This window comes from Halichoeres trimaculatus, unplaced genomic scaffold (genome assembly GCF_033239565.1).
Source record: "Halichoeres trimaculatus isolate MK-OKI-2021-1 unplaced genomic scaffold, fHalTri1.1 fHalTri1_scaffold_20, whole genome shotgun sequence".
NCBI classification, from domain to species: domain Eukaryota; kingdom Metazoa; phylum Chordata; class Actinopteri; order Labriformes; family Labridae; genus Halichoeres; species Halichoeres trimaculatus.
The window spans coordinates 4871553-4896228 of record NW_027437198.1 but is presented as its reverse complement, the minus strand read 5'-3'; the positions used below and the strand labels follow the sequence as shown (position 1 = coordinate 4896228).

The 24676-nt window shown below is 39.7% G+C and overlaps 1 protein-coding gene across 1 annotated transcript in view; it reads right to left on the bottom strand.

Moving 5' to 3' along the window:
- fam20ca (FAM20C golgi associated secretory pathway kinase a) overlaps nt 1–24676 on the bottom strand; it is a 76062-nt gene that overhangs the window by 10239 nt on the left and 41147 nt on the right. Inside the window, exon 4 of the mRNA XM_074697531.1 lies at nt 8371–8463. Within this exon, the coding sequence (XP_074553632.1) occupies nt 8371–8463 (93 nt within the window). The remainder of the gene's footprint in view (nt 1–8370; nt 8464–24676) is intronic.

Below are 24676 nucleotides of genomic sequence, written 5' to 3'. Positions count from 1 at the left end.
GCCACCGTAGCCCAGCCGTCATAACCAGTGAGGCCCAACCTCCACAGCTGCACCAAGCCTATGCCAGTGAAAAACTCTATACCACCAACCCCCCCTCACTATTCTGCAACTTGCTCCCAGACAAGCTACATTATCCCCACACCGTGATCAGTGGGGATGTGTCAGTATCTGTCAAGTTTATTTAGATTTATTCATGTTTTTTGTTTTTGCATGTTGCTTATCCTTGTTTCTCATCTTTTTCAGTTCCTGTCTACCTGCTTTTCCTCACCGGTGATCACCTGGCCCCTCCCTAATGTGTTGCACCTGTGTCTTGTTTAGTTCACTCCCCTTTCCTTCTTTAGCTCTGGGGTTCCCTCACTTCTCTGCCAGATTATCACTATTCACTAGTCGATACATCCAGCCTGCTTTTGCTATTTGATCTTCGTGTTTCTGACCCTTTGCCCTAACCTGGTTTCCTGATTTTTTGTCTGTCGGATTTTTGCTTAGCCTTGCTGTTTGTCTTCACGTGTACTGAGTTTTCCCTTGATTAAAGACTTGTGAACATTTTGACTGTCCCTGCGTTGGTTTCCTTCCTCTGCGCCTGACAGGATGGGTACCGAATTAGGTACTTTTAGGTACCCACTGAATTCTGTCAAAAGTACCGGGTACCGGTTCATGTAAAATCAAAACATACCATGTTTAGGTACCTAAATGCATCCTTGTGACTGTAAGGGAGTGGAAGGGTAGCCAATTTTCCATGCTGGACATGAACACAGCATTGCAAGGTTATTTAATGAAGAATAAATATGTGTAATCAAAAAAAACACATGTATTTTATGACTAAACAAATTGTTATTTTTTACCACAGAATCACAAAAAAGTACTGAAAATTGGTACTGCTGAGTACCGGTACCGATTACCAGGTACCGGGCATCGGTACCGTATCATTTCAAATGTGAAAGGTACCCATCCCTAGTGATTAGTGCAGCTAAGTGTAATGTGGTGCATGTGTACAATACTTAAAACCCATTAATTGATCATCTCTACGTTGTTTCCAAGCAGCTTTTGTGATCAGAGCTATTACTTACACACACTATTTAAACACACACACAAGCACAAAAGGATCCACCCCTTTCTTTTCCTTTTCTAACCCCTCATGTTTGGACGGTGTGTGTTCACTTCACTCTTGCTCCCATTCTTCCTCCACCTGTCTGCCTGGCTCATTCTTTCACCCTACGTCCAAACACTGCACCCACCTCTCCTCTCTTTAGCCTCCCTCTCTGTATATTTGCCATCCCAACGACCCAGAACATGGAAACTAAAACTAAGCCTCCTGGGAGCAGACGCACACAGAGTTTGGTGAAACTCTAGCCTACAGAGGAGAGCATTCAGGATCAGGAAAGTGCAACGTCACGTCTGGCCACGGTGACAAAGGAGCACCTGTGTGCGTTAGCATCTGCCGATACGCCAATGTGAGCCTGTTTGTGTGTTCCCCTACAAACACACTCATGACTCAGGTGAGAGTTTGTACAAGCAGGGAACAAAAACAACTCCTGAGACAACTGTGGCGCTGATTCTCGACTTTAAAGATATTTTGGTTTTCTTTACAACACTTTTATCCAGACTTGTGTCTCAAATCAAAAGAAACCTTTACTTGAAAACATCCTCTTGCTCCGCAGTCCAAAGCAAATATAAATCCGTCTGTTATCAAGAGGCTGCTGGTGAGGAAATGACTGTAATTCCCTGCTCTCAAAACTTGTTCCAGCGGTAATGATGTGCCTGTGATTTCCTGTTTGGCTCTTTCCTACCGCCTCCGCTAACACGTGCATCTGAGGTCATCGAACAGAAACTGAGAGGGTTTTTCTGAGGACGTCTAAAGTGACCAGACAGGCCGAGCTCAGGCTGAAGGAGTTCACCCTCCTGACTCGGACAGTAAAGCGCTGATGACTCAGACTTGAACTCAGAAATTGAGAAGAGGACTTCTAATGATACAGACATTCTGACAGATTTTGACATTTAACTTGGGCTCTTATGATGTTTTATTTTAGAGTAAGGGCTGGCACGTGTGTCGTCCTGGCTGTATGTTCACATGCAGTCTTCTTCAGCAACAGGAAGCATCAAGGGGTGCTTTGCATTAGGGCTACACAATATGGCCAAAAATCAACCTCTATACATTCAAGCCTTATCACAATACATGATATACATCTCAGTTTACTGATTTTTCCTCTAATTCACTATATATATTTCAGATTCAACCCTTTGATGCATAAAATGACACCAGCATAACGATCCAAGCAGACCCTTCAGTTGGACTTTGAAAAATTTGCATTAGAAAACTTCAAACTAAGGATGGGTTCCTTTCACATTTGAAACAATACGGTACTGATTCCCGGTACCTGGCAATTTGTACCGGTACTCAATGGTACCAATTTTTGGTATTTTTTTGTGTTTATGTGGTAAAAAATATCAATTTGTTTAATAATAAAATCTCAATTTATTCAATATTTAACATATTCATTCTTCAAAATATAACCTTGCAATGCTGTGTTCATGTCCAGTATGGAAAATCTCCTACTCTTTCACTCCCTCACAGTCACAAGTGCCAGGTATCGATTCATGTAAAATTAAAAGGTACCATGTTTAGGTACCTAAACATGGTACCTTTTAATTTTACATGAATCGATACCTGGTACTTTTGACAGAATTCGGTCGGTACCTATAAAAGTACCTAATTCGGTACCCATCCCTACTTCAAACCCATGACTGATGAGATAAGCAACTGTTATTTCCTCTTTTCCTAACACAAAAACACACCTGTGCCACACCTAGGAGGGAGGGGGGATGAGCCGTTGCTGTGACTGGAGCACCAGCAGAAGTGAAACTCAAAAGCGAATTACATACTCACATCTTAAAACATTTATGTGACAATTTGTACTTGATGCTCTTGATCTATTTTTTATACATTTCACGTGCAGCAACCTGGGGTATATGGAATATATTCAAAATATCCCCCACCTCTACTTTGCATGGTGCCTTTTCACATAAAAGGTTTACAACAAAAGCAAGCAAGAGCAGATCTATGTAGTTTGTTAAAGAACCCTCAATTAAACAGTATGTTAAATTAAACAGTTTCCAAAAACATGAACGGGTCTAGACCTGTTGTCTTTACAACATTTCATTTTAATAGCAGAAACCTGACATCACGATAAGGAGTCTGATTTTATCTTAACTAGGGAAAGACCAATTATCGGCCAGGCCCATTATTGGGGCCGATATTTGGCATTTGGGGGCATATCAGCATCAGCTTTTTTTAAAATCTGACAGCCGATAAGAGACATACTATGAGCTTATCCTAACTTTCACAGACACAAAAATCACTCCTCTTGTCATTACCTACAGGTTTATATTTCCCTGCCTCTTAAAAAAAGGGTAATAAATGATTTAAATTGCAGACATTCAAGAGCTGCTTGTTGATGCTTCTCTGCAGAGTTTCTCCATATCTACACTATAGAATCCCTAGATGGTCAAAACATTTAAAATCAGTCATGTGGAAACGAAAAAGAAAATTAATTCAACTGTATTACATGCCTGTAGAAGGAAGCACAAACTCAAAACTGTCCAGTTTTATTGCAGTTACATTGAAATTCTGGTTTACTTTATTCACTGTGGAAAACTTTGACTATTTATTTTTTTAAGTTTTCATTTAACTTATTAAAACATGCTGCTAAGTGCGGTAATAAACATATGCTTGAAAGCATTTGAATGAAGTTAAGGGTTGGAGTTTGTATTATTCAAACATTTTACGCCAATATTTTTACTTTGACTGCAAATTAATATAGGCTGCAAATATGGGTTATCGGCCTCCTCAATTACTAATAATCGGTATAGGTATCGACCCCAAAAAATCCATATCGGTCTATCTCTAATCTTAGCCCACCACGAGTACAGATGTTTGCAGAATTGAGCAAGTTACAATGGAGAGGAACAACTTCCCTTTATCGGGAAGAAAGCTTGGGCAGAACCAGACTCATGTTAGACAGACATCTGAGGAGACTAAAGAGATGGAGATGAGAGGAGAGGAGAGGAGAGGAGAGGAGAGGAGAGGAGAGGAGAGGAGAGGAGAGGAGAGGAGAGGAGAGGAGAGGAGAGAAGAGGAGAGGAGAGGAGAGGAGAGGGATGGAGCCAAAGAAAGAGAGACACACACACCCATAGACAAAGAGACACAGACACAGTCTGCAGCTTAGCATTGATGATTATGTTGAAACTGTAGGTCCATTGCATCAATACAAAGCCAAAACATCAATGAACAGACAGGGACAAGCTCAAACTTTACCAGAAGAATCAGTGAGATGCTGAAGTTACTCAGACCTCTGTGTTTACAGATCACTGTTTGTATCAACACACTGTCCTTTAATATTTATCTGATAATTTGAATCTCATATGCTGACAGTACCAGTCAGAACTCATCGTTAATAAAATAAATGTGCTCTCTGGAATAAGAAAATAGGTCTCTGTTTTTCTTTGTTACAATAAATAATTGCATCGACTCCTTTGAGACTACAATGATGAGGACTGGACTCGATCCAGAGGACTGGACTGGACTGGACTCGATCCAAAGTTTGGTGACTCAACAGCTCTACCGTCATTTGCGTGACACTCAAAAGACAAGAGTTTATTGATAATCCCCTCTCATCTCTTAACGTGCACACACACGAATGGAAAATTACGGGTCTTCAATCACTGCAGGATAACGACAGATTATCCTCTGCGTCGTGATCTTACATGACCTAATGTAATCCCACAGAGGCAGATGTAAACAGAACAGAGCCTGAGTACAACCTGCTGGGGCAGCAGTGATACACGTGGGAAACCAGGAGAAGGGGCTGGCTGCAGATCTCAACTCTCAGGCCCTTATTCTGCTGACCTCAACCTCTGCTGTCCACCACCAAAATATTGTAATTTATTACATTTGAATAAGAAACAGTAACATTTCATTACACAAAGAGAAAAAATGTAGGTGACTACTGTGTAAAAAAGTTTAAAACACCATGTTAATGTGCTATTGTTAATCTAAATATGCTTCAAATAAATGATGAAAATTGATTATGATTGATGTAAATTAAAGTATTCAGTGCATTATCATTAATTACCTTAACGCTAAACTAGAAGTGACTTTCTGACTTTGTTTTCAAATACACTGCTGCTACTCTGAAAAAAAAAGCACCAGACCAGCGCAAATTTATAACAGAGATTTTTTAGACCGTGATGGGAAAGTAATTTCATTTTGAAGTTATCCATCTTATTTTCTTATATTAGGCCTGATGGTGGAGGTTTAGGCCTGCAGGAGGCATACCTGCCAAGTTTTGGATTTGAAATTCAGGGAAATTTTCCAGCACCTGCTATGAGTCGTCCCACTTCAGTATGGAGGGGTAAAAAAACATCGTTTCTCTGCCAGTGTCAAGAGAGCATCAAAGTGACTCATCATCTGTAAGAACTGGAGGTGAGGCCGCCTGTTAGCTTACTGTTAGCAGTCATATGCTACACGAAGAGGCTGCGAGGAGTTTCTAAGTGATCTTGCAAAAGTCTCCCTTCTAGACCAGGGGTCTGCAACCTTTACTATCAAAAGAGCCATTTTTCCCCCTGTTTCACCAAAGACGAGTATTCTGGAGCCGCAAAACATAACAAAGTTTTATAAGTTTTATTCTTTGTCTATTTATTTGTGTTACAACAATACTACTTTGAAATGAATTCAATTTTAAGATATTACGTTTTTTTTTCCATATTTGAGTAAAACTAATAAAATAAAAAATATCCCAAATAAGCCTGCTTAGCAAAAGGAATTTTTATGACTATGGCTGATAATTATGGCTGTAAGTTGTGACTTTGATCTCAATTTTTCATAATAGTTGTGAAATCAATCACTTTTGTTCCACTTTAATTTGGTTATTTTCAGAAAATGCTTTGTTCTTGTTCTGAAAATGTGATTTCAACTGTACATTTTTTTTGTGTTGTTTGCTAACTTCTCGCCACATATATGCATATTTTCTTTGGCAGATTTTTTTAAACTATTTTAATTTGCTGACAAAAAGGAAAAGAAACTGGGCAAGAAAATAAAAAAATCAATGCATAAATAAAGAATTGGATCAAGAAAAACTTTAATCCCTAATGATTTTCTTTGTTAAGGACAGAGGGAGCCCCTACAAGGAGGCTAAAGAGCCACTCGCGGCTCTAGAGCCACAGGTTGCAGACCCCTGTTATAGATATATGCCTGTTTATAATCATTCATTCATTTTCTGAACCGCTTATCCTGTTCAGGGTCACGTGTGCCTGGACCCTATCCCAGCTGTCATTGGGCAAGAGGCAGGGGCACACACTCATACTTACAGGCAATTTAGAGTGTTCAGTTAATCTGATGTCTGTGGGAGGAAGCCAGAGAGATGCCATGCATGCACGGGGAGAACATGCAAACTCTACACAGCAAGGCCCACCGGCCAAGCTGGGAATCAGACCGGTGATCTTCTTTTTGTGAGGCTGCAGCACTTACCGTTGCACCATGGTGCAGCCCCTGTTTATAATCTACACTTTAAAATGAGATTATCAGCACTTCCCAATCAGGTTGAGTAAGACCGGCTTGATCTGTGGTACGTTGAAATCTCTATAGCTGCATTTCCACCAAGGGAAATGAGGATCTGTCTCTGGGTAAGTCAGTGGAAACGCCACAAAATGCGCGCTGTACTGGTCTGCTTGGTGGAAACACAGCTCAAGACAACACCACGCCAGCTGATGAGGTTTAGATGTGAGAAGAGAGATCTATGTTTTCCTCTGCTGAAAACGATTTCTGTGGTTAATTTTATAGTGATGGTGGACACTGGAGCCTAACTGTCAGACAGAAAAAGGGCAGAAGAACAGAAGAAATCTAAACAGGAGAGTGATACAGCCCAAGCTAAAGGCTAACACAGGGGCTAAACTTTTTGTAATAATGTTGATTCCAGCCCACAGTCAGCAGTTATTCTGCAGTGGTCTGTTCAAACTTGAGAGTCTATCAGTAAAATGAAGAGTGAGATTACGTTAGCTCTGATTGGTAGATGACTGGCAGGACATAACCAGGATTTACTAATGTTACACATTAAAGACATGTCTGGCACTGAGCTGTCAGCTGAGCTAAATATTAATGGCTACTCAACTACATACAAACTGACAGTGTTTACTTGTTGTCACGTTGGCCTACAGATACATCAGAGCACCGGGCTGCCGATAGCACTACATATAGCCGGCTACTACAACATTTGCCGAGTTTCAAACCATATCGCTATGTAACTGTACTGATAAATACCTTACCTTGGCGCGTTGTATCCAGTAAAAAGTTTTCTCGAACAAAAAAAAATTATATCTGTCTGATTTCCATTTTATTCCAAAACAAACACATACCTCGCTAAAAGTAATTTACACAGTGTGTGTGACTCTAGGCCAGACGGTGATGAGGCAGTCCAATTAAAACAGATCCTCCTTGTAGCATCTTTGGCATAAGCCTGAGGAACAAGTCTTGACTCTCTCTCCCTGATTTTCTTTCTTATTGGCTATTGAAGTCCAACCTTTACCATCAGGATTAGGGATGGGAACCAAATTAGGTACTTTTAAAGGTACTGACCAAATTCTGTCAAAAGTATTGGGTATTCACATGAAATCAAAAGGTACCATGTTTAGGTACCTAAATGCATCCTTGTGACTGTAAGAGAGTGGAAGAGTGGGCAATTTTCCATACTGGACATAAACACAGCATTGCAAGGTTATATATTGTAGAAATATGTTAAACTGAAAAAATATATATTTCAGTATTAAACAAATTGATATTTTTTACCACATACAGCCAAAAAAAGTACCAAAATGTGGTACCGTTGAGTACCGGTACTGATTACAAGGTACCGGGCATTGGTACCATATTGTTTTAAATGTGAAAGGTACCCACCCCTAGTAATGATGTAAACATCCAGATTTAAACTTCTGTATAAATAATCTGGGCTAAACCTCCATCACGACCACAGCGACTAAATTTGTCTACTTCCAGCCCCAGACGACCTCCACACCATTAATCACCCTAAACTGTCAGATTTGACTCCTCTGAGTGTTCCTCTGCTGGGAATGTGTTTCCCCCTTGTCTGCTGAACGCTGCAGAGTAAAAAGATCACACGGGAATCATTAAACTCAGCAGCAAGTAAAGATGAGCGTTATGTAATCCCTCATTGACTCAATCTCATCCATCTTTTGACAGCTTATTGTTGCACCAATGGTTCAGAAAAGTTTCAGCTGTCTGTCAGAGTGAAGCCATGTGACCCTGTGTTTCTAACCCAAACTGACCTGAAGAGAAGCGGAGGAGTCACGGTGCAACCTCACCTGTCCAAGTGAAAAGCAGCGATCTCAGCGTTGTGTCTCTCAAAGTCAGAGAAGTAGAAGAAGTCTGGAGGAGTTTCCTGCTCTCGGGTCTGCCTGTAAGAAAGAAGTACAGGAAACATCAAGACCAATGAGCTTTTCTAATGTGATGTCTTTGCTACAAACTGTTAGATAAAAGAGGCAAAACAAGAACAAAGCTGAAGAATAGATAGATAGATAGATAGAATTTATTGTCATTGTGACATGTAAAATGCACAACGAAATTTAAAAGTGCCATACAGTTGGTGCAACATTAAAACTACAACATACAGACCTTTTACTCTTAAGGATGTTTATCAAAACGGAAATAAAAGATCTCCTCAAACCACTGAAAATGGATGATAAATGCAATATCCTAATGAAGATATGAGCTGAGAACAGTATCTCTGGCAGTTTTTCTCTGAATCACAATCTGCTCTTGAGCAGGCCAAGTGATTCCAGACATTTCTGCTTCTGTCTGTGCAAATCTCCTCAGCTTTCATCAGTTTTTCTTTTTTTTTTTTTTCATCTCCTGCAGGGTGAAACTCATCTCAGCGTCTGCATCCCTTTCTGGGACAGCGGCTGACGCACGAGACCAAAGCCTGTGTGGACAAAGCTGCTGAGGGGAAGCTGGATGAGATTCTTGCTCACATGCTGTAGTTTCCTCCCAGCATATACACACAGACAGACAGACAGACACACACACACACACACACACACACACACACACACACACACACACACACACACACACACACACATATCCAAGATGTGAATCCCTGCCAGCCGAGCCATGGATCTGAGTCAGAAACTGCTAGAAGCCTCGTTGTGTCTGTCTGTGTGTCGTTCCTGTCTCTGTGTCTGATATGATCCCTCCACACTTGCTTCCTCTTCCTCTTCCTCATGCAGATACACCTGGCATCAACCTGCTGCAGCTGCTCCTCTCTCTCACACACACACACACACACATGCTGCCACTTGCTGCACCTGCTTGCACTCTCCTTCAAGTGTGAATTGGACATCAAGGTGGAGCGCTGCTTAATATTTCATGCCTCCTTCTCCCTCAAAACGCTGAATTGATCAACAAAAATAACCTCAAACTATAGGTCAAATACGCTGTTACTGAGGCAAGATTCACAGCCAAAGAGAAGAGGTAGATTAGTGCTTTTTTTTCAAGGCCCATTAGCAGTCAAGGAGGCCAATAACTGATATCCAGAGCAGATATTCATTTGCAGTAAAGGTGAAAATATTAGCGCCAAATTTTGAATAATACCAACTCCAACACTTGATTTAGTTTTTGCCTTTCAGTACATGTTAATTAACCAGCTCCCAGGTCCCATAAAGGTCCCATATTATGCAAAAATCTCTTTATCAAGTCATTTAATGAAACTTTTGGGTCTTTGGCTTTCCTCCCAGCCCACAAAATGTGATATCTAATGACAAAACCAGTACTTAGTAGTGCTTGTGAATTTAAAATCCTGACCTAAAACGAGCTGTTTGGATTTTAGGGATTTGCTGACATCAGCGATTCCCTTTTTTGACTAATCAGGAGCAAGTCTGACCTGATTGGTCCACTGGAGTAGATACCCCCGAACCCCCTCCCCGTCCACTCCTCTCCCCGCTGCTGGAGAAAAATCTCTCCAGCAGCAGGGAGGAGAATGCCAAAGTTGAAGAGCCATCACTGCTCTGTTTTTGGCTGTAAACAGCCACATAGTTCCATGCACAAGCTTCCCATCTAGGAGGAAGACAAGACTAAGTGGCTAGAGTTCATTTATCAAGGAAATGTGCCAGCTACACTCAGTAAAACTGTGCATGTGTGTGCTAGTCACTTCACAGCCGACTGCTTTTCCAACTTTGGACAGTACAACAGAGGGCTAGTGAATAGACTGGTCCTGAATCCAGGCGCATTACCAACCATCCACCAACAAACCTGGGACCCTGGAAATGTGAGTATTGTAAATGCTGTGTGCTGTGGAGCAGATGTAAGAGCTTTTCCTCAGTGTCCCCCCTGTCTCTGTGTTAGCTTCAGGATGCTAACTTTAGCTGCAGTTAGCCTGTTGTTTTAGCCTGTAACGTTACAGTAAACAAGCTATGCCGTTTTCGGAACATTGAGCACCTCGTGGCGCCGCTCTCAGTGACACAGAAGAGCAGGGCGGTATCAACTGTGGCTCATTTACATATGAAGGCCACGCCCACTAAATCAGAGCGTTCTAAACAGAGGGGCTATGAGAGCCTGGAAACAATGCTGCTGTGCTTGATGTATTGGGTTTTTGGACCAAAACATGTTACTACCATTTCATGAAGACATCAATGATCCATATTAAACTGCAGAAAAGGAGCGTCACATGAGCGTCGGATAAAAAAAAGGTTGATGCCGATATGACTCAAAATGCTGATAATCGGTCTATCCCTTCCAAACCGAAGCCATCATGAAAGGAGGTTTTTATTTGTGTTTTTGAATGAGCTGTGCATAAAAGCTTTCTCTCTAATAGGACACACAGCATTGAAAATTAGTGGGAAAGAGAAAATGCAGAGTCAAAAGTTGAAGGTTGTTCATCTCAGGAGAATCTCAGAGAAAAGCTGTTTACTGCCAGTCGCTCCAACAAACAGAGTTTTTTCACCTTGACCCCCTCCTTGCCTCCCTCCCATATTTCCCTTTACACTGTGCATAAAGTGTAACGTAAACCTGACTGACAGGCATGCAATTTAAAATGCAATTTCCTGTTAGGGATCAAGCTCCTTAGAGTTTTGGATGCAGGCAGCAGCAGGTTTGTGATGTGCAGAGCTGCAGTGCAACAAAACACACAAATATGACCACACACACACTCCAAAATAAGTCCTCTCACAGGCATGTACACACACACTCTTCATGTGATCGGGTGTCCTTGATAATAAAAGGCCCTTTATCTGAAGTGGAGTGTGATCAGGTCGCTGCAAACATAACTGTGGTTCAGCAGAATCTTGTAGAGTGTGTGTATGAGTGTGTGTGCGTGTAGAGTGATGAAGCTGAACTGCTTCCCTCTGTGGACTCTGTTTGTGCTGACTTGGCACTTTTAATGCTCTTTCATGAGCTAAGACCTGCACAGTGGAGGGTTATATTAGAGATGTGGGAGGGGGAAGGGGGTGAACACGACAACAGCTGTGGCCCAGACTCGGCAGACACACTCCTCTCTCTCTCACACACACATGCTATGACACAGGCAAATGAATAGGACATGTTTACGACAGAAAGAGGGCAGCAAAGACAAGCCTGGTTAAGGAAAATCCACATCTTAGGGCCATAAAAATGGATGGTATGAGGCTACCTTCTCTTGTTGGTCAAAAGGGAAGCCAAAACAGGCCAAAAGGTGCTGATTTCTCATGTTTGTGGCGTCACTTGGAGCTGAAGTCCTGCTCTTTCAACTAATCAGAACATGTTCTGATCCCTTTGGATGATGTGACACTAAAACAAGTTTTAATCAGAAACGTTTCAACTGTTTTTAAGTTAGAGGAAAGCAGGATGAGAAGACGCAAAGAGAAGCAAGTTTGGCAGTGTTTACAAAGTATTATTGATCAGGAAAGATTTCAGTATGACTCAGACCCAATGTGAGGCACACGATTTACACAGACTGTAGAATGTATGAATATAATGTCTGTGACATCACCCATTTGTTTCTGAAACAGAGTTTTGAAACACATCATTGGCTGTAGCCATGTTTGAAAAGCTGAACTCAAACTAGCTTTTTTTAAGATAAGGCAAAGGGGGAGCTATAGTCCTGGGAACTTTGAACTGGGGACTTTAGACCCTCTTTGGGAACTTTGTGCTTTTTAACCAGGGATAGACTGATTATCGGGGCCAACATTTGGCATTTTGGGGCATATCGGCATCTGCCTTTTTTTAAAATCTCACAGCCGATATGAAACCCATTCAAAACTGTGTTGTTGTGGCTCTGATGCTTCTCTGCACAGAATTTCTCCCTGTCTACACTATGGAAGCCCTAGATGGTCACTTAACATCATGTAAAACCAAACAGAAAATTAATTCAACTGCATTACATGCCTGTAAAAGGCAGCACAAACTCAATTCTGTCCAGTTTTATTGCAGTTACTTTGAAATTTTGGAAAACTTTATTTACTGTAGAAAACTTTAGCTATTTTTTTTTAAATAATTTTAAAAATAAAACATGCTGCTAAGCCTTGGAGCTTTTCAATAAACATATGCTTGAAGGCATTTGATTTCAGCTAAGTGTTGGAGTTAGTACTAGGGCTGAACCATTTTGGAAAATAATCTAATTGCAAGTTTTTTGGATCAATATTGCGATTGCAATTTAGCATGCAAGTGTAGCAGATGATAAAGTTGCAGCTTGTGAATTTCACCAAAACACAAATTTCTGGCCCTATTTTGTGTTTTTACTCCTAGTTATGGTTTCTCTCCTGCCTGTAGAGATTCAGTGTGTGATGTCAGTGTGCGCGCATTACACGCACGCGCGCTGCGCACCCTTATCAGAGCCGACTGAGGCATGATCGGAGGTGCAGCAGCATTTAAGCTAGGTCTCCCGTTTTGATGCATGTGTGTATTTTTTTTTCAGAGGGAAGCGTGTGCTGCAGACGAGAAACACTGCACTGCATCGTGGACTTTTGTATTTTTGTCTATGAATACAGGTATGGAGACATTTCTTCTTTGTTTAAATAATTTTCTGTTTTGATGAGTTTAATGTTGAAGCCGCTGAGCTTTATAATGTGTTTGCATGTATTCTGAAATGTTAGCTTTAATGTATATGAGTTAAAATATGAATCCTATGTTTAAGGAAATTCACAAAAAAGGGTTTTGCTTGGCATTATAGATAATTTGGTATCTTTGTTGATACTTTGGCTAAAATATGCACATTTATGTTTTGCATTTTATGTTTGGAAGAGAAACACTGCACTGAATCGTGGATTTTTGTATTTTTGTCTATGAATACAGCTGTGGCTGAGCAAAAGTAAAAGGCAAGAACCCACGTCCCGTCTCCTGAGTGGTCTATCGATAATAACCCAGAACACAACGCAGAGGACACACACACACACACGCATGGGTTACACAAGCTATAAGTCATTCTATAGTATGACCAACACAACATGGGGTACTGTTAACATTTAAAAAAGTCTTTCCATTACTTTTTTAATTGAAAAAGAAAAAGGACCACTGTGAAATTTTACTGACCTCCAGTTGTCAGTAAGAGTAACAAACCATACAGAGTCAAGTTAATGAGGGGTTAGGCCCTACCAGCCACCATCATTCTGCTGCTAATTGTAGCCTTTGCAGTTTGACAATTGCATTCTATTATATTGCGATGTCGGTTTCAAATCCATTAATTGTTCAGCCCTAGTTTGTACTGTTCAAATTTTTTTTCACTATGACAGCAAATTAATATCGGCTTCAAATATCGGTTATCAGCCTCTGTCAGCTCCCGGTGTTACAGTTTAAAGAGTGACCCTGTAAACTCAAGCCCTTTAGTCCTCTGGCCTGCGTCCAATATTAGTTTTAAATACCTACATATGTGTTAAATATCCTCTCCAGATAAGTAATTGATGGTACTTTAAAACGGTTTGAGTAGTGGTCATAACTTTAAAACACCACTACTGGAGTAGTAGTTTAATTGGAGCACAGACAGCCTGTGTCCTCTGTGCAACTTTTCAATGTACATCAGGGTGTTATATCCACTGTGTGCTCTCCTCACTCACGGTTGCAGAATGCCATCATAAAAAAATACTTTGCTGTTAAAATAATGGTAAAATACTGGCAGCAGGGTTTTACCCTTATTTTACATTTTATATACTGTAATCCAATATACAGTATTACACTGTAACAATAGATCACTGTACATGCACTGTGAAATAACTGGAAATTATTGGACATTTCTGCTGCCAGTATTCCAATGTTTTTTTTTTACAGTGACATTTTTTAAAGTGTTCTGTCTGCAGTCATTTCTTCCTGTGAGCACTTAAAAGTCATACTGCAAATGGAAATTATCTATAGTCAAAGAGCTCTGGCGTATACTCCATCTGATCTAATACTGTGATGGCATCCTGCTGAGTCACTGTAGACAATGAGCGAGAATGAGGTTGCATGGGAGATCTGTCATCTATTAGTAATCCACACCAGATTACAGCCCCCCACCGACAAGCTTTTTGTCTCCATCTCGCCCCTTGCTGTGTGTGTGTGTGTGTATCGACCAGGACGTAGGGAGAGGTTTGCAGCAAGATCTAAACATACACACTTATTTTGGAGCAGAGCTTACTGAAACTACGATTTTAAAAGTTCAAGATAATAGAATTCAAGACAATGAGATCCTGCTTATTTAGTTTTCCTGTCTTTGATTGACCACGTCTGTTTGGTCACAGAGCAGCAGAGTGGAATTCCCTTTCACCAGCCTGACCTCACTTAACACCAATTATCAAGCATCCTGCAGCTTCCTCCTCTCTTTTTTAACTTATCCCTCTTCCACACCCATGTTGATGTTTGCATTCAGTCCCAGATTTTGCTTTTTGTGAGTTTATTCACTCCCATTTTTTCCCACCAATCTCCTTTCATCGCCTCCTCCTCCATTCTTATCTAATTACAGCAAAATGGACAACAGATTGGCTCTCAACCGAACCAACTTTACCAAAGACTATGTCATTTTCCAGCCCCCTTGACATGTTTTCAAAGGAGTCTCACCACAGAATGACTCATCTACGGGGGAATAGTCTGCTGGGAGTCGCGTGTGAATGAGGGTTTTGGTAGAAAAGCAAGTGATAAGTGCGATCCATTCAGAACACTTGTGTGTAAGTGGCACCTTGTCGAGCGCTCACACATCTCTCAAGGTGACGGGCAGGTGGAAGGATGGAGGCCGGGATAAAAGATTGTGAGATAAAACCTCTTCAGCCTGGTGATTTGTTTCAGAGGACCCTCCACTGACAGCGCCGCTTCAAACTGAAGTTTCAGGTAAAGGAACATGTGTGTGTGAATGCTGACATTACCTCAGCAAACAGCATCCAACTGGATGTGTATATTCTCTGTGTCTGTTTATTCCTCCTTATTTCCCTCCATGCATGCTGTTTTTTTTTTTCACTCCCCCTAGCATCGGTATCGGAAAAAGGGATCTAAGAATTGGCCCAGGGCCCCAAGGTAGCCGTCTAGATTGAATTTCAAATCAATGTTACACAAGTTGTGTTCTTGCCTCAGCTATTTTCAACACACAGGGTGAGGCATCGCCGGGAGGGGAAAGGCAAGTTATCTGCCTGTGTGGGAAGCAGTATGGGCAACATTAACATAAGAATGCTGGGAAAAAGACGTGACTCGAAGAAGATGGATGAGGGCTCGAGTCAGTGCTTCAATTTCAAAGTTATTAGATACTCATAAGGTCGAAGAGAGTTGGAATTAATATGAAGACTGAGTAAGACTATCAGTGATCGGCTCAGAGCTGCTGCAAGCGTACAGTGTGTGGGTGTGTGGAGGTGCAGATATCTACTATATGATCTCTTGTAGGAGTGTGTGTGTGTGTGTGTGTGTGTGTGTGTGTGGGGGGGGGGGGTAGTCATGTATTTCTCATTGATGATCTGCATAAAAACATGATTCATTCAGGTTTCAGCATGATTCACACACATTACATCTGTACCCATGAACAGGGGAATTCATCGTATGTTTGAAGGATTTTATTCCGAGGAGATGAGAAAATTAGCGCCATGACGAGTGAGAAATTACAGATCTGATTGATTTACTGAAGGTTTCCTTAAGGTACATGCACAATTTACTGGAACAGATGTGCTTGTTTGAAGGTTTACAAAACAGATCTGCCTGAAGTGAAGAGCTGAGAGAAGAAAGGATTCAATAATGGTAGAGAAACAGGAAGTTGACCCCCTCTGGTGGCCCTGATTGTCAAAACGCTACAATCCACAAAAAAACTAATGATGAAAAAAAGTTGAATGTGGAGTTAAGATTTATTTTGGAAAAGAGAGCCTGAATCAGAAAAGTAATAAACAATATGTGACAGCTCAGCCATAACATTTGGAGCACCCCCTACTGACTGGGTATGGTCAGTAGTTCCCAAATATAAGCCACATATAAGGTGTCAGGCTTAATAAAATAGGCTACTGTTAACACGGATCTTTCACATTAAAAACAGTGGGGAGAATAACATTGAGTAACAATATAAAAATGACAATAATATTATTTTAAAGTCAAGTATAGTCACGAAATAATGAATAGCAGTCATTACTATGTAACAAAAATTCAACATTTGAATATTAAAACTGTTAACCCCCATTAAAAAGAGTTTAAATTATTTCTTTAATTATTTATTTAATGCTACGACAAAAATAAATAATGGTGCCCAGCTGCCATGACTCCTACATCGTGCAACAGAAACTGCTTATATCGGAGATTTTAGATGCCTTCCGATTCGATACCGATACTTGTTTTTTTGCTGATATCGGAACGATATCTGATATCAATATCGGACTGGGACACCTCTAACAGATGGTCAAGTTTACTGTGATCTTCTTTATGTAATTAATGTGTATGTGGTTTCTACACAGCCAGCCTCAAGTGGACACCAACAGAACTGCAGCTTTAAACACTTCTGTACAGGCCTTATACTTTTAAGCGGGGGGGTTGCTGCTTCTGCAAACTATAAATTTGGAATACATCAGGGCAGTGATTCCCAACCTGTGGGCCGTGGCCCCCTGAAAAGCCACAGAGGTATTCCAAGTGGGCCCAAAATCACTTTCAAAATAATCTGATTTTTGTGGGGGTGTAATTTTAAAGAAATAAAATAATACTAATAATAATAAAAATGTTGAATGTTGAACCTCAGTTACCAGCAAAACAACATTAAAAAATGTTCAAATATTATTATTATTTTTTTTTCCTTCAAGTTTTAGACATGTAATAAGTAAATGAGAAATAGGAACTTTTATTTTTATTGGTCGGATGACTTTGCAACAGGACCACATTTCAGTATTCAGTTTGGCCCTATATGTTGGATCTGCAGTAAAAAAAAAAAGTTCTCTGAGAACGCATTACATTGCCTCCATATTTATGGGGTCCGGGGTGGGCCGCGAAAATTTTTGAGACTTAAAAGTGGGCCCTGAGTTAGCAAAGGTTGGGAACCACTGCATTCAGGCTTTGATTTTGATTCTTTAAGTTGTGATTTGATTTGACATTGATTCAAATAAATATTGGTTGAAAAGCCTCGATGTTGATTTAGTAAGAAGTAGAAAAAGAGTTTCTGTTCACAATTTCAGAACGTTTATATTCACGACCATGTGAACTTATTTGGTCTATCATTTCACATTTTTGAGCAACAAAATAAAACCCAAATGTCAGACTTAAAAGTTAAAGGAGCTGGCTTTACACTGCTGCTGCTTGGCTTTAGTTTGCCATTAGCGCCCCCCACTGACCAGGAGGTGAATTGATTCAGAGGATTCGCAGAATCAATATTAAATCAGGTGGGTAAAATATTGCAATGCACACTCAATCAATATTTTATCCAACTTTTCATGATAAATAAATATCTCTCTAGCATTGCAACTGTGTTTTTTTAATTAAAAGTATTAGTTGAGTATTCTATTTCAAATTTTTTGAAAGGTGGGTGAAGAGAATGGAAGACAATGGGATCTGAATTAGCAACTAGTGCCTGGACTATAACGTGGTGCACTAAAGTTACTCATCCTGGCATTATGAATAATTTTAAGGGCACTGATTTATGAATTTAATTTAAATCGATGCTTTAAAAGTGACAAAAATGTCATGATTGAACGCCATGTAGGCAAATGAGGCTCCTGTAATGCTGTATGCAATCATAGACTGTATATGGACCTTGTCTCAGTGACGTTTTTGTCTTTTATCAGTCGGATAAATGTGTATTTCCTAAAACATAAGGAGCGTGAGACACATCGTCCATCTTTATGTACAGTTATGAGGAAAACCTGCATGAAATCCTATGAGAAGGTGAAAGATAAAGGCCTGTGGAGGAATTTCAGCTGGAATTGATATCTGACAGTTTAGTCCGTCACCACCCAATGGAATTTCTGTTATCTTTGAAGTTTACAAATAAGTGTAACATTGCTCCAGTTCTTCAGTGTGTGAGCTGTTATAGCAGGCAAAGAAGTTAACAGTAAAAGAAGGAGTCAAACACTTCACAAGGTGTCGCTTTGAACAGCCTCTCAAGGCAGGAGCTGGGTGACATAAAAAACTTCACTCATACGCGAGTGAATGTGTCACTGAATGTTACAAAGCTACATTTTCCTTCCCTCCATCTTTAATTATCTGTAAGTCTACGCTCACACATTCCTCCTTCTCCACTTATCCTCCGTTCCATCCCTCCCTCTGTCTTGACCTTCTCTCCATAATGAAACCTGCAGGCTACAGCCCAGGCCTTGAGTTTGGATTCAAAATGCACGACTTTGAGGGAAGCTCAGAAGCCGTGGGCTAGGTCACTATCTGTGACCACCAGAGCTCTCTGGCTACCCTTGAGACAGATGACAAAAAAAAGCCCCAGAACTACAGCAAATTGTGTCTGCGAGTGTGAGGGAGAGTCACGATTTTAAAGAGTCAGAGACAGAAAGGGAGAGGGAGAGGGAGTGAGCCTATCAAAGTGTCTCATCTGGCCAGATGGCTGGGAGTCCCTGTCTGTATATGTCAGGGATCAAGCCATGGCTTATGGGCCTGCAAAGCCCTGCTGCTCTCTGACTACCCTCTGTGTATTCAGTTTAACAAGGCAGACTACACGGGGATGGAAAATGAACTACCAAGTACTGCACTGTAAAAAGAGATTTTGCACATTTGTTGTTGTAACACATTACATTAAGTCAGTATGACAAAAGATTACTGCAGTTGTTGTGATAACACATAATTATAAGATGACATCATCTCAACCACAAAACATGTTTCAACTTAAAAATCTATGTATGTTTAAATCGATTTTGTTCTTGTTGGGATGATGTTTTGTAGCCATGACTGTGTGTAGACCCTGCTGAACATTCATATATTACACTGTGGAGGCCATCTGTGCTCCACACAGCACGGACAGGTTATCTGTGTTGTGTACAGGGCATGGGCCCATGCTCTTAATAATTTTTACAATGCATTTGATGTTTATGCTGATAAATGAGATGTGTTAGGATTAGGACAGATAATACAGCTGGTCATTGCCATGGAGCATAAACAGCTGGTCTGTGCCATTTAGAACACAGATGACCTGTACCCTCTGTGCAACATCTCAATGTACCGCAGGGTCTTATATCCACTGTGTCCCCTCCTCACTCATGTAGTGATGGGAACTCCAGCTCTTTTTAGAGAGCTGGCTCCTTTGGCTCAGCTCATTTAAAAGAGAGCTGGTTCTTCTGGCTCCCAAGCAGCTCTTCAAGTTTTTTTATTGCTTAAATTAATTAATTACCAACAATAATGTAAAATTGTATGCAAAATTAATTACTGATGTGGAAAAATGCATTTTGTTTTTAGATTTATATATGTTGCCTTTATTTAATCACTCAACAGGGTGTTAAAAAATAATTGCAAAGAATTACAAAGAAGAAAAAAAAGTGTAACTACTTAAAATTTAACTTTTAGCTTTTGTATACTGAAAAATTTAAGATAAGAGATTTTAATCTTGCAGAATTTACTCCTTTCCTTCTGTCACTCATTTTCTTAACTTTACCTTTACAGTGCATTTGTGTTGTCTCCTTCACTCATCTTCCTGACCCCCTCCTTTCTGTTCTCCTATTTGTGTGTAACTGCCGCCCCTCCCCCATCTACTCAGCGCAGGGTAGTGAGGGGAGTTTGGCTCTTTCAGCTCCCAAGTTACCTTATTACCTCTATTACCACAAACAGTGTAAAGTGATTTACTGTATATTAAAGTCTTTATTTATTCTATTACTCTAGCTTATGGTTTAACTTATTCTGTCATTTCTTCTGAAATAAATAAATAAAATAAATAAATAAATAAATAAATAATTGGGTCCAATCACGTGTGGCCTTAAAAAAAAAAAAAAACAAATAAAAAAGGCCAGGAACCCAAAAAATCCTCTGGGTTTTTTTTTGGGCTCCCAGACTTTTCTTTTTTTTTTGTTATACCTTATTACCTTTAGTACCACAAACAGTGTAAAATGATTTACTGTATATTCAGGTCTTTATTTATTTCATTAATCAAGCTTATTGTTATCTTATTATGTCAATCTTTCAAAAAAAAAAAAAAAATTGTCCCCAATACCGTGTGGCTTAAAAAAAAAAAAAAAAAAAAAAAAAAAAAGAAAAGTCCGGGAGCCAGAAAAAAAAAAGGCTCCCAATCGGTAGCCGGCTCCTGTCATTCACTTTAAAGAGCCGTTCACGACCAACACATCACAGAACACCATCAAAACAAAAATGTATTTGCTGTAAACACTTGACCTTTATTTGTAGTTAAAAATATTTAACACTACATTTTGAATTAACTCTGTCAAAGCAACAAGATTACTTTGGTGGGTGAGGCTGAATCATTTTTTACAGTGTGTAAGACTACAGACAGTTTGGGGATCAGGGATAAAGATAGAGGCTCAACTGCAAAAATCAAAATATGAATAATAGAAGCATGGATTGAAATTTGTCTGTCAGTGATTGAAACCTACATTCAGGGCCTGAGGGGGATTTGAGCACATTAATAGAACAGTGCTTCATAAATAGAGAATGAGTTCATTGCATTATTTGCCCTTCTGTTCTCTCCTCTTGTTTAAGTCTGGAAAGGTCCTGCAAGCATTGTCCTCCAGGGAGAAGAATGCTAATCATTGCATATAAATGTCTGGCAGTTCTCTCTTACGCGATAAAAAAATCAAAGTCTTCTTCATTTCCTCCATAAATAAAAGAAAATAATACAACAGTGATGCAGCAACATGGTCCAGAAGTGCCAAATGTCGCCAGTATCAGGACACATTTGCTCGATCTATACTGCTGAGGTATGTAGCCTGATTCCCTCTCCCTTTGTCTGTGTACTCGACATCACCCTAAAAGCTATTTCTGAAATGTGTGTGAGATGTATCTTATTTATTTATTTCCACAGGCTCTAATTGACTGGTGTGTCATATCCAGCTGTGTTCCTGTGGGCATATCGCTCCACAGAGCTCCGTGTTTGAAAGCCTGAGATCACTGCAAAGACCTGCACAAAGCTGCAGAGTTATATCTGGGCCTTTGGGATCACTTCCCCAGCCTCGTCTTAATGGAGTCAGAGCATATGTGAAAAATATGTCAGAGGAAGAGACGGGGAGAAAAAAAGTGAAATCCTAATAACATCACTGCTGATTTTCACAATTTCACAAAGCAACACTGTAGATCGTGTTGTCGTGTCGTTCACTCCGTGAGCTTATTCACCGGTGGCTTTCAGTGAGACGTGCGAATGAATGGCAGCTTTCTGATGTGAGCAGCCAAAACGTTTGATGACTCAAATGCTTTTCAGTTGCTTTTCATTCACAAGAAATAATAAGAAAATAAACCCTTCATCATTTATTTTGATGTTACAACAGCTTAACAGTGGAGCTTAAATTGTCTTTTTCAGTTCTAGATATCAAAGAGAAAAAGTAAAGATTTTGAATCTGTTTGGAAATCTGACATGCTTTTCTTACATTACAGAGATTACAACTTATGAAACAAACCGATTCATGATGCTGTGTTCACAACAGAATTTTTTCATGCAATAGTGTAGCTGGTGAGAGCTGAAGAGCTTTTATGTTGCCTTTCTTTTTGCTCTTGGCTGATTTTTGGACCCTTTGGAAACAAGAGGCCACAAATGTCTGTTGTTTGAAACTCCTGTGACTCCATTTTAGTTGGTCATGTAACAGACTGAATTTAAAATTGATGCCTCTTTAGGACCTCAAAAAGTAAACAAGATCATCAACCTTAAGAGACACTATATACCTAGCCTTAACCCTTTTTATTAAAAGACACTAACTACATATTTAAAAAATAAAAAGCAAAGACCACACTGTCCACAGGGGCCGCCAAAATCAACATGCACCAAAATTTCATGTTTTCAATTAAAGTAAAAATACATATTCAGACTTAGGGATGGGTCTCAAAAACTAGTTCCTGTTGAGAATTGATAAGAAAAGGTTCAATCCATTTACATCATTAGGCTTTATGCTCAACAATTCCCTTATTTATTTTTTACATTACAGCAGAGCTGCTTGACTTTACAATCACCCTCCCTGGCTATCTTAGCTTAGCAGATGGATAACAGTTTTACTTAAGAAGCACTGAACACAAAGGAATGTACATTACCCGCTCAAACCAGATTCCTTTTCAATACATTCAACATGTTGTGCATCTCACAATAGACCAAAAACCATACAGAAAAAGTAGCACTAGCTTGATGCTTACATATATGGGAAAATGCATTGATATGTGGGTGGTTAGCATTAGGGATGCACAATATTATCGGCACAATATCGATATCGGCTGATAAAAGCTTAAAAACACGTTAATCAGTATCGGCAGATATGATAATTTCTGCCGACAGGCACAGCCGATAAGGTGCTATTCAGATAGGATTATTATTATTTTCCATCTGAAAAATAAGCTCCTTAAATAAAATGTAGCACTTCATTTATTTGCACTTCAGAGCTCTGTGTCTGTCACCAGGTTGTTACAGTAGCTCTAAAATAATCAAATGCAACTTGGTTATGTTTAAAAATGCATTGTACATTTAAAGTTCATGTGATCTAAAGAAATTATTTTTCTGTATTTCAATACTGAATGTCTTGAGTTTGAAAAAATTATACATTTCTTATTTATGGTAATATCAAATATTTTTTTGTCTTGTTTTATGTGTGTTTCTTAAACAAATAAGAGTAACATATAAATTCCAGTACAGGATAGACTTAGCTTTCTTTACAGTGAAAAAAACAAACAAACTTGTGATTATCGGTATCGGCCAAAAGGGGTTTCGATATATCGGCATATCGGATATCGGCAAAAATCCAATATCGTGCATCCCTAGTTAGCATACATTGGTATAACTTTGGTTTTACAACAGAATTTAAACTTTCATCACAGAAACATATCAGTCAATCTTTGTTAACAATTCAGAAAACTCTGAATGTCGAAATAATAACAGGAAAGACAGAATAAAAGGTATGTGCAGGCTCATGGCTGACTTCAGCAACTGTGGGGTTGCTTTAATCACTTCGAGACCCTACATGCCCCATATCAGTCAGTTACATATATCAAAACAATAACCTCACATGACATACAATTTTTTCTAATTTTTTCAAATTTACGTCCAGAGATATCCAGATCCAGTGACCAATGCATGTTTATTTACTCAATAAACTCAATTAACAGTTGTTAACACAGAAAACCTGCAAAGCTACTTTTTGTACAGAGGAAATTCCATGAACTGTATAACTAATGTTATTGATTTTCGAAGCAAATCAGCTATGGTGGTCATATTGGAAGTGATGGGGGCTTCGAGCCCAGCTGTAGAGCACCCGTTGGTCACATGAGCTGTGCTGTGCCTCTGATTGGGCGTGCTTGTGAAAATAATATCCTCTAAACTGCAGAGTTAGAAAAAATTCACTTCCTGAGCAGTGGGTGCCGATAGTGAAATTAGTGATTAAGACAGGAGACGTTTTTTGAACCAGGATGTGAATAGGTTTATTTCTGCTGTGAAAAAACTGCTGTTATTGGCTTCATGTGTTTGTGATTTCTGGTGGGCTACAGGAGCCAGCCTCAAGCGAACACTTGAAAAACAGCAGATTTTAGCACTTAAGTGTTGTCTCACATTTTTGCTTGGAAAATTTACAGGAGGAATTAATAAGGGAATTGATAAAGAATCAGATCTATTAGCAGAATTGTTAAAGACATTGGTATCAATAAAATCTTATCAATACCCATGCTCACTCGAACTGCATGTTAATAGTTTAAAGGTAAGAATGCACAAAGAGAACAGTCATTGAACACAATGAAATACGACTAAACACAGGATCCCGGAGTCTGTGGATAAATAATGTCAAGAAGGGAGAGGTTAAGGTTGGCAGAGCTAGCACCGCCTGCTGCCACAGGTCAAGGCTGTGCTGGTTACACCCACATGAACAGACATCATGTCCATACATGTTCTCCATTATTAAAACCCTGAAGCATGATGTGAGGTGAAAAGGAGCAGTGAAAAGATGCATGTGATTTGCATGTACTCTTGGTTCATACAGTGGAATAATAATGGTGTTCATAGGAATATATTAATATTGAAGGGATTATACTCTGTTGTCTTGAAGGACAGGTCTTTACACTTTAAGCTTCCTTTCCTTTGGTCTCTCTTCCTCTCTT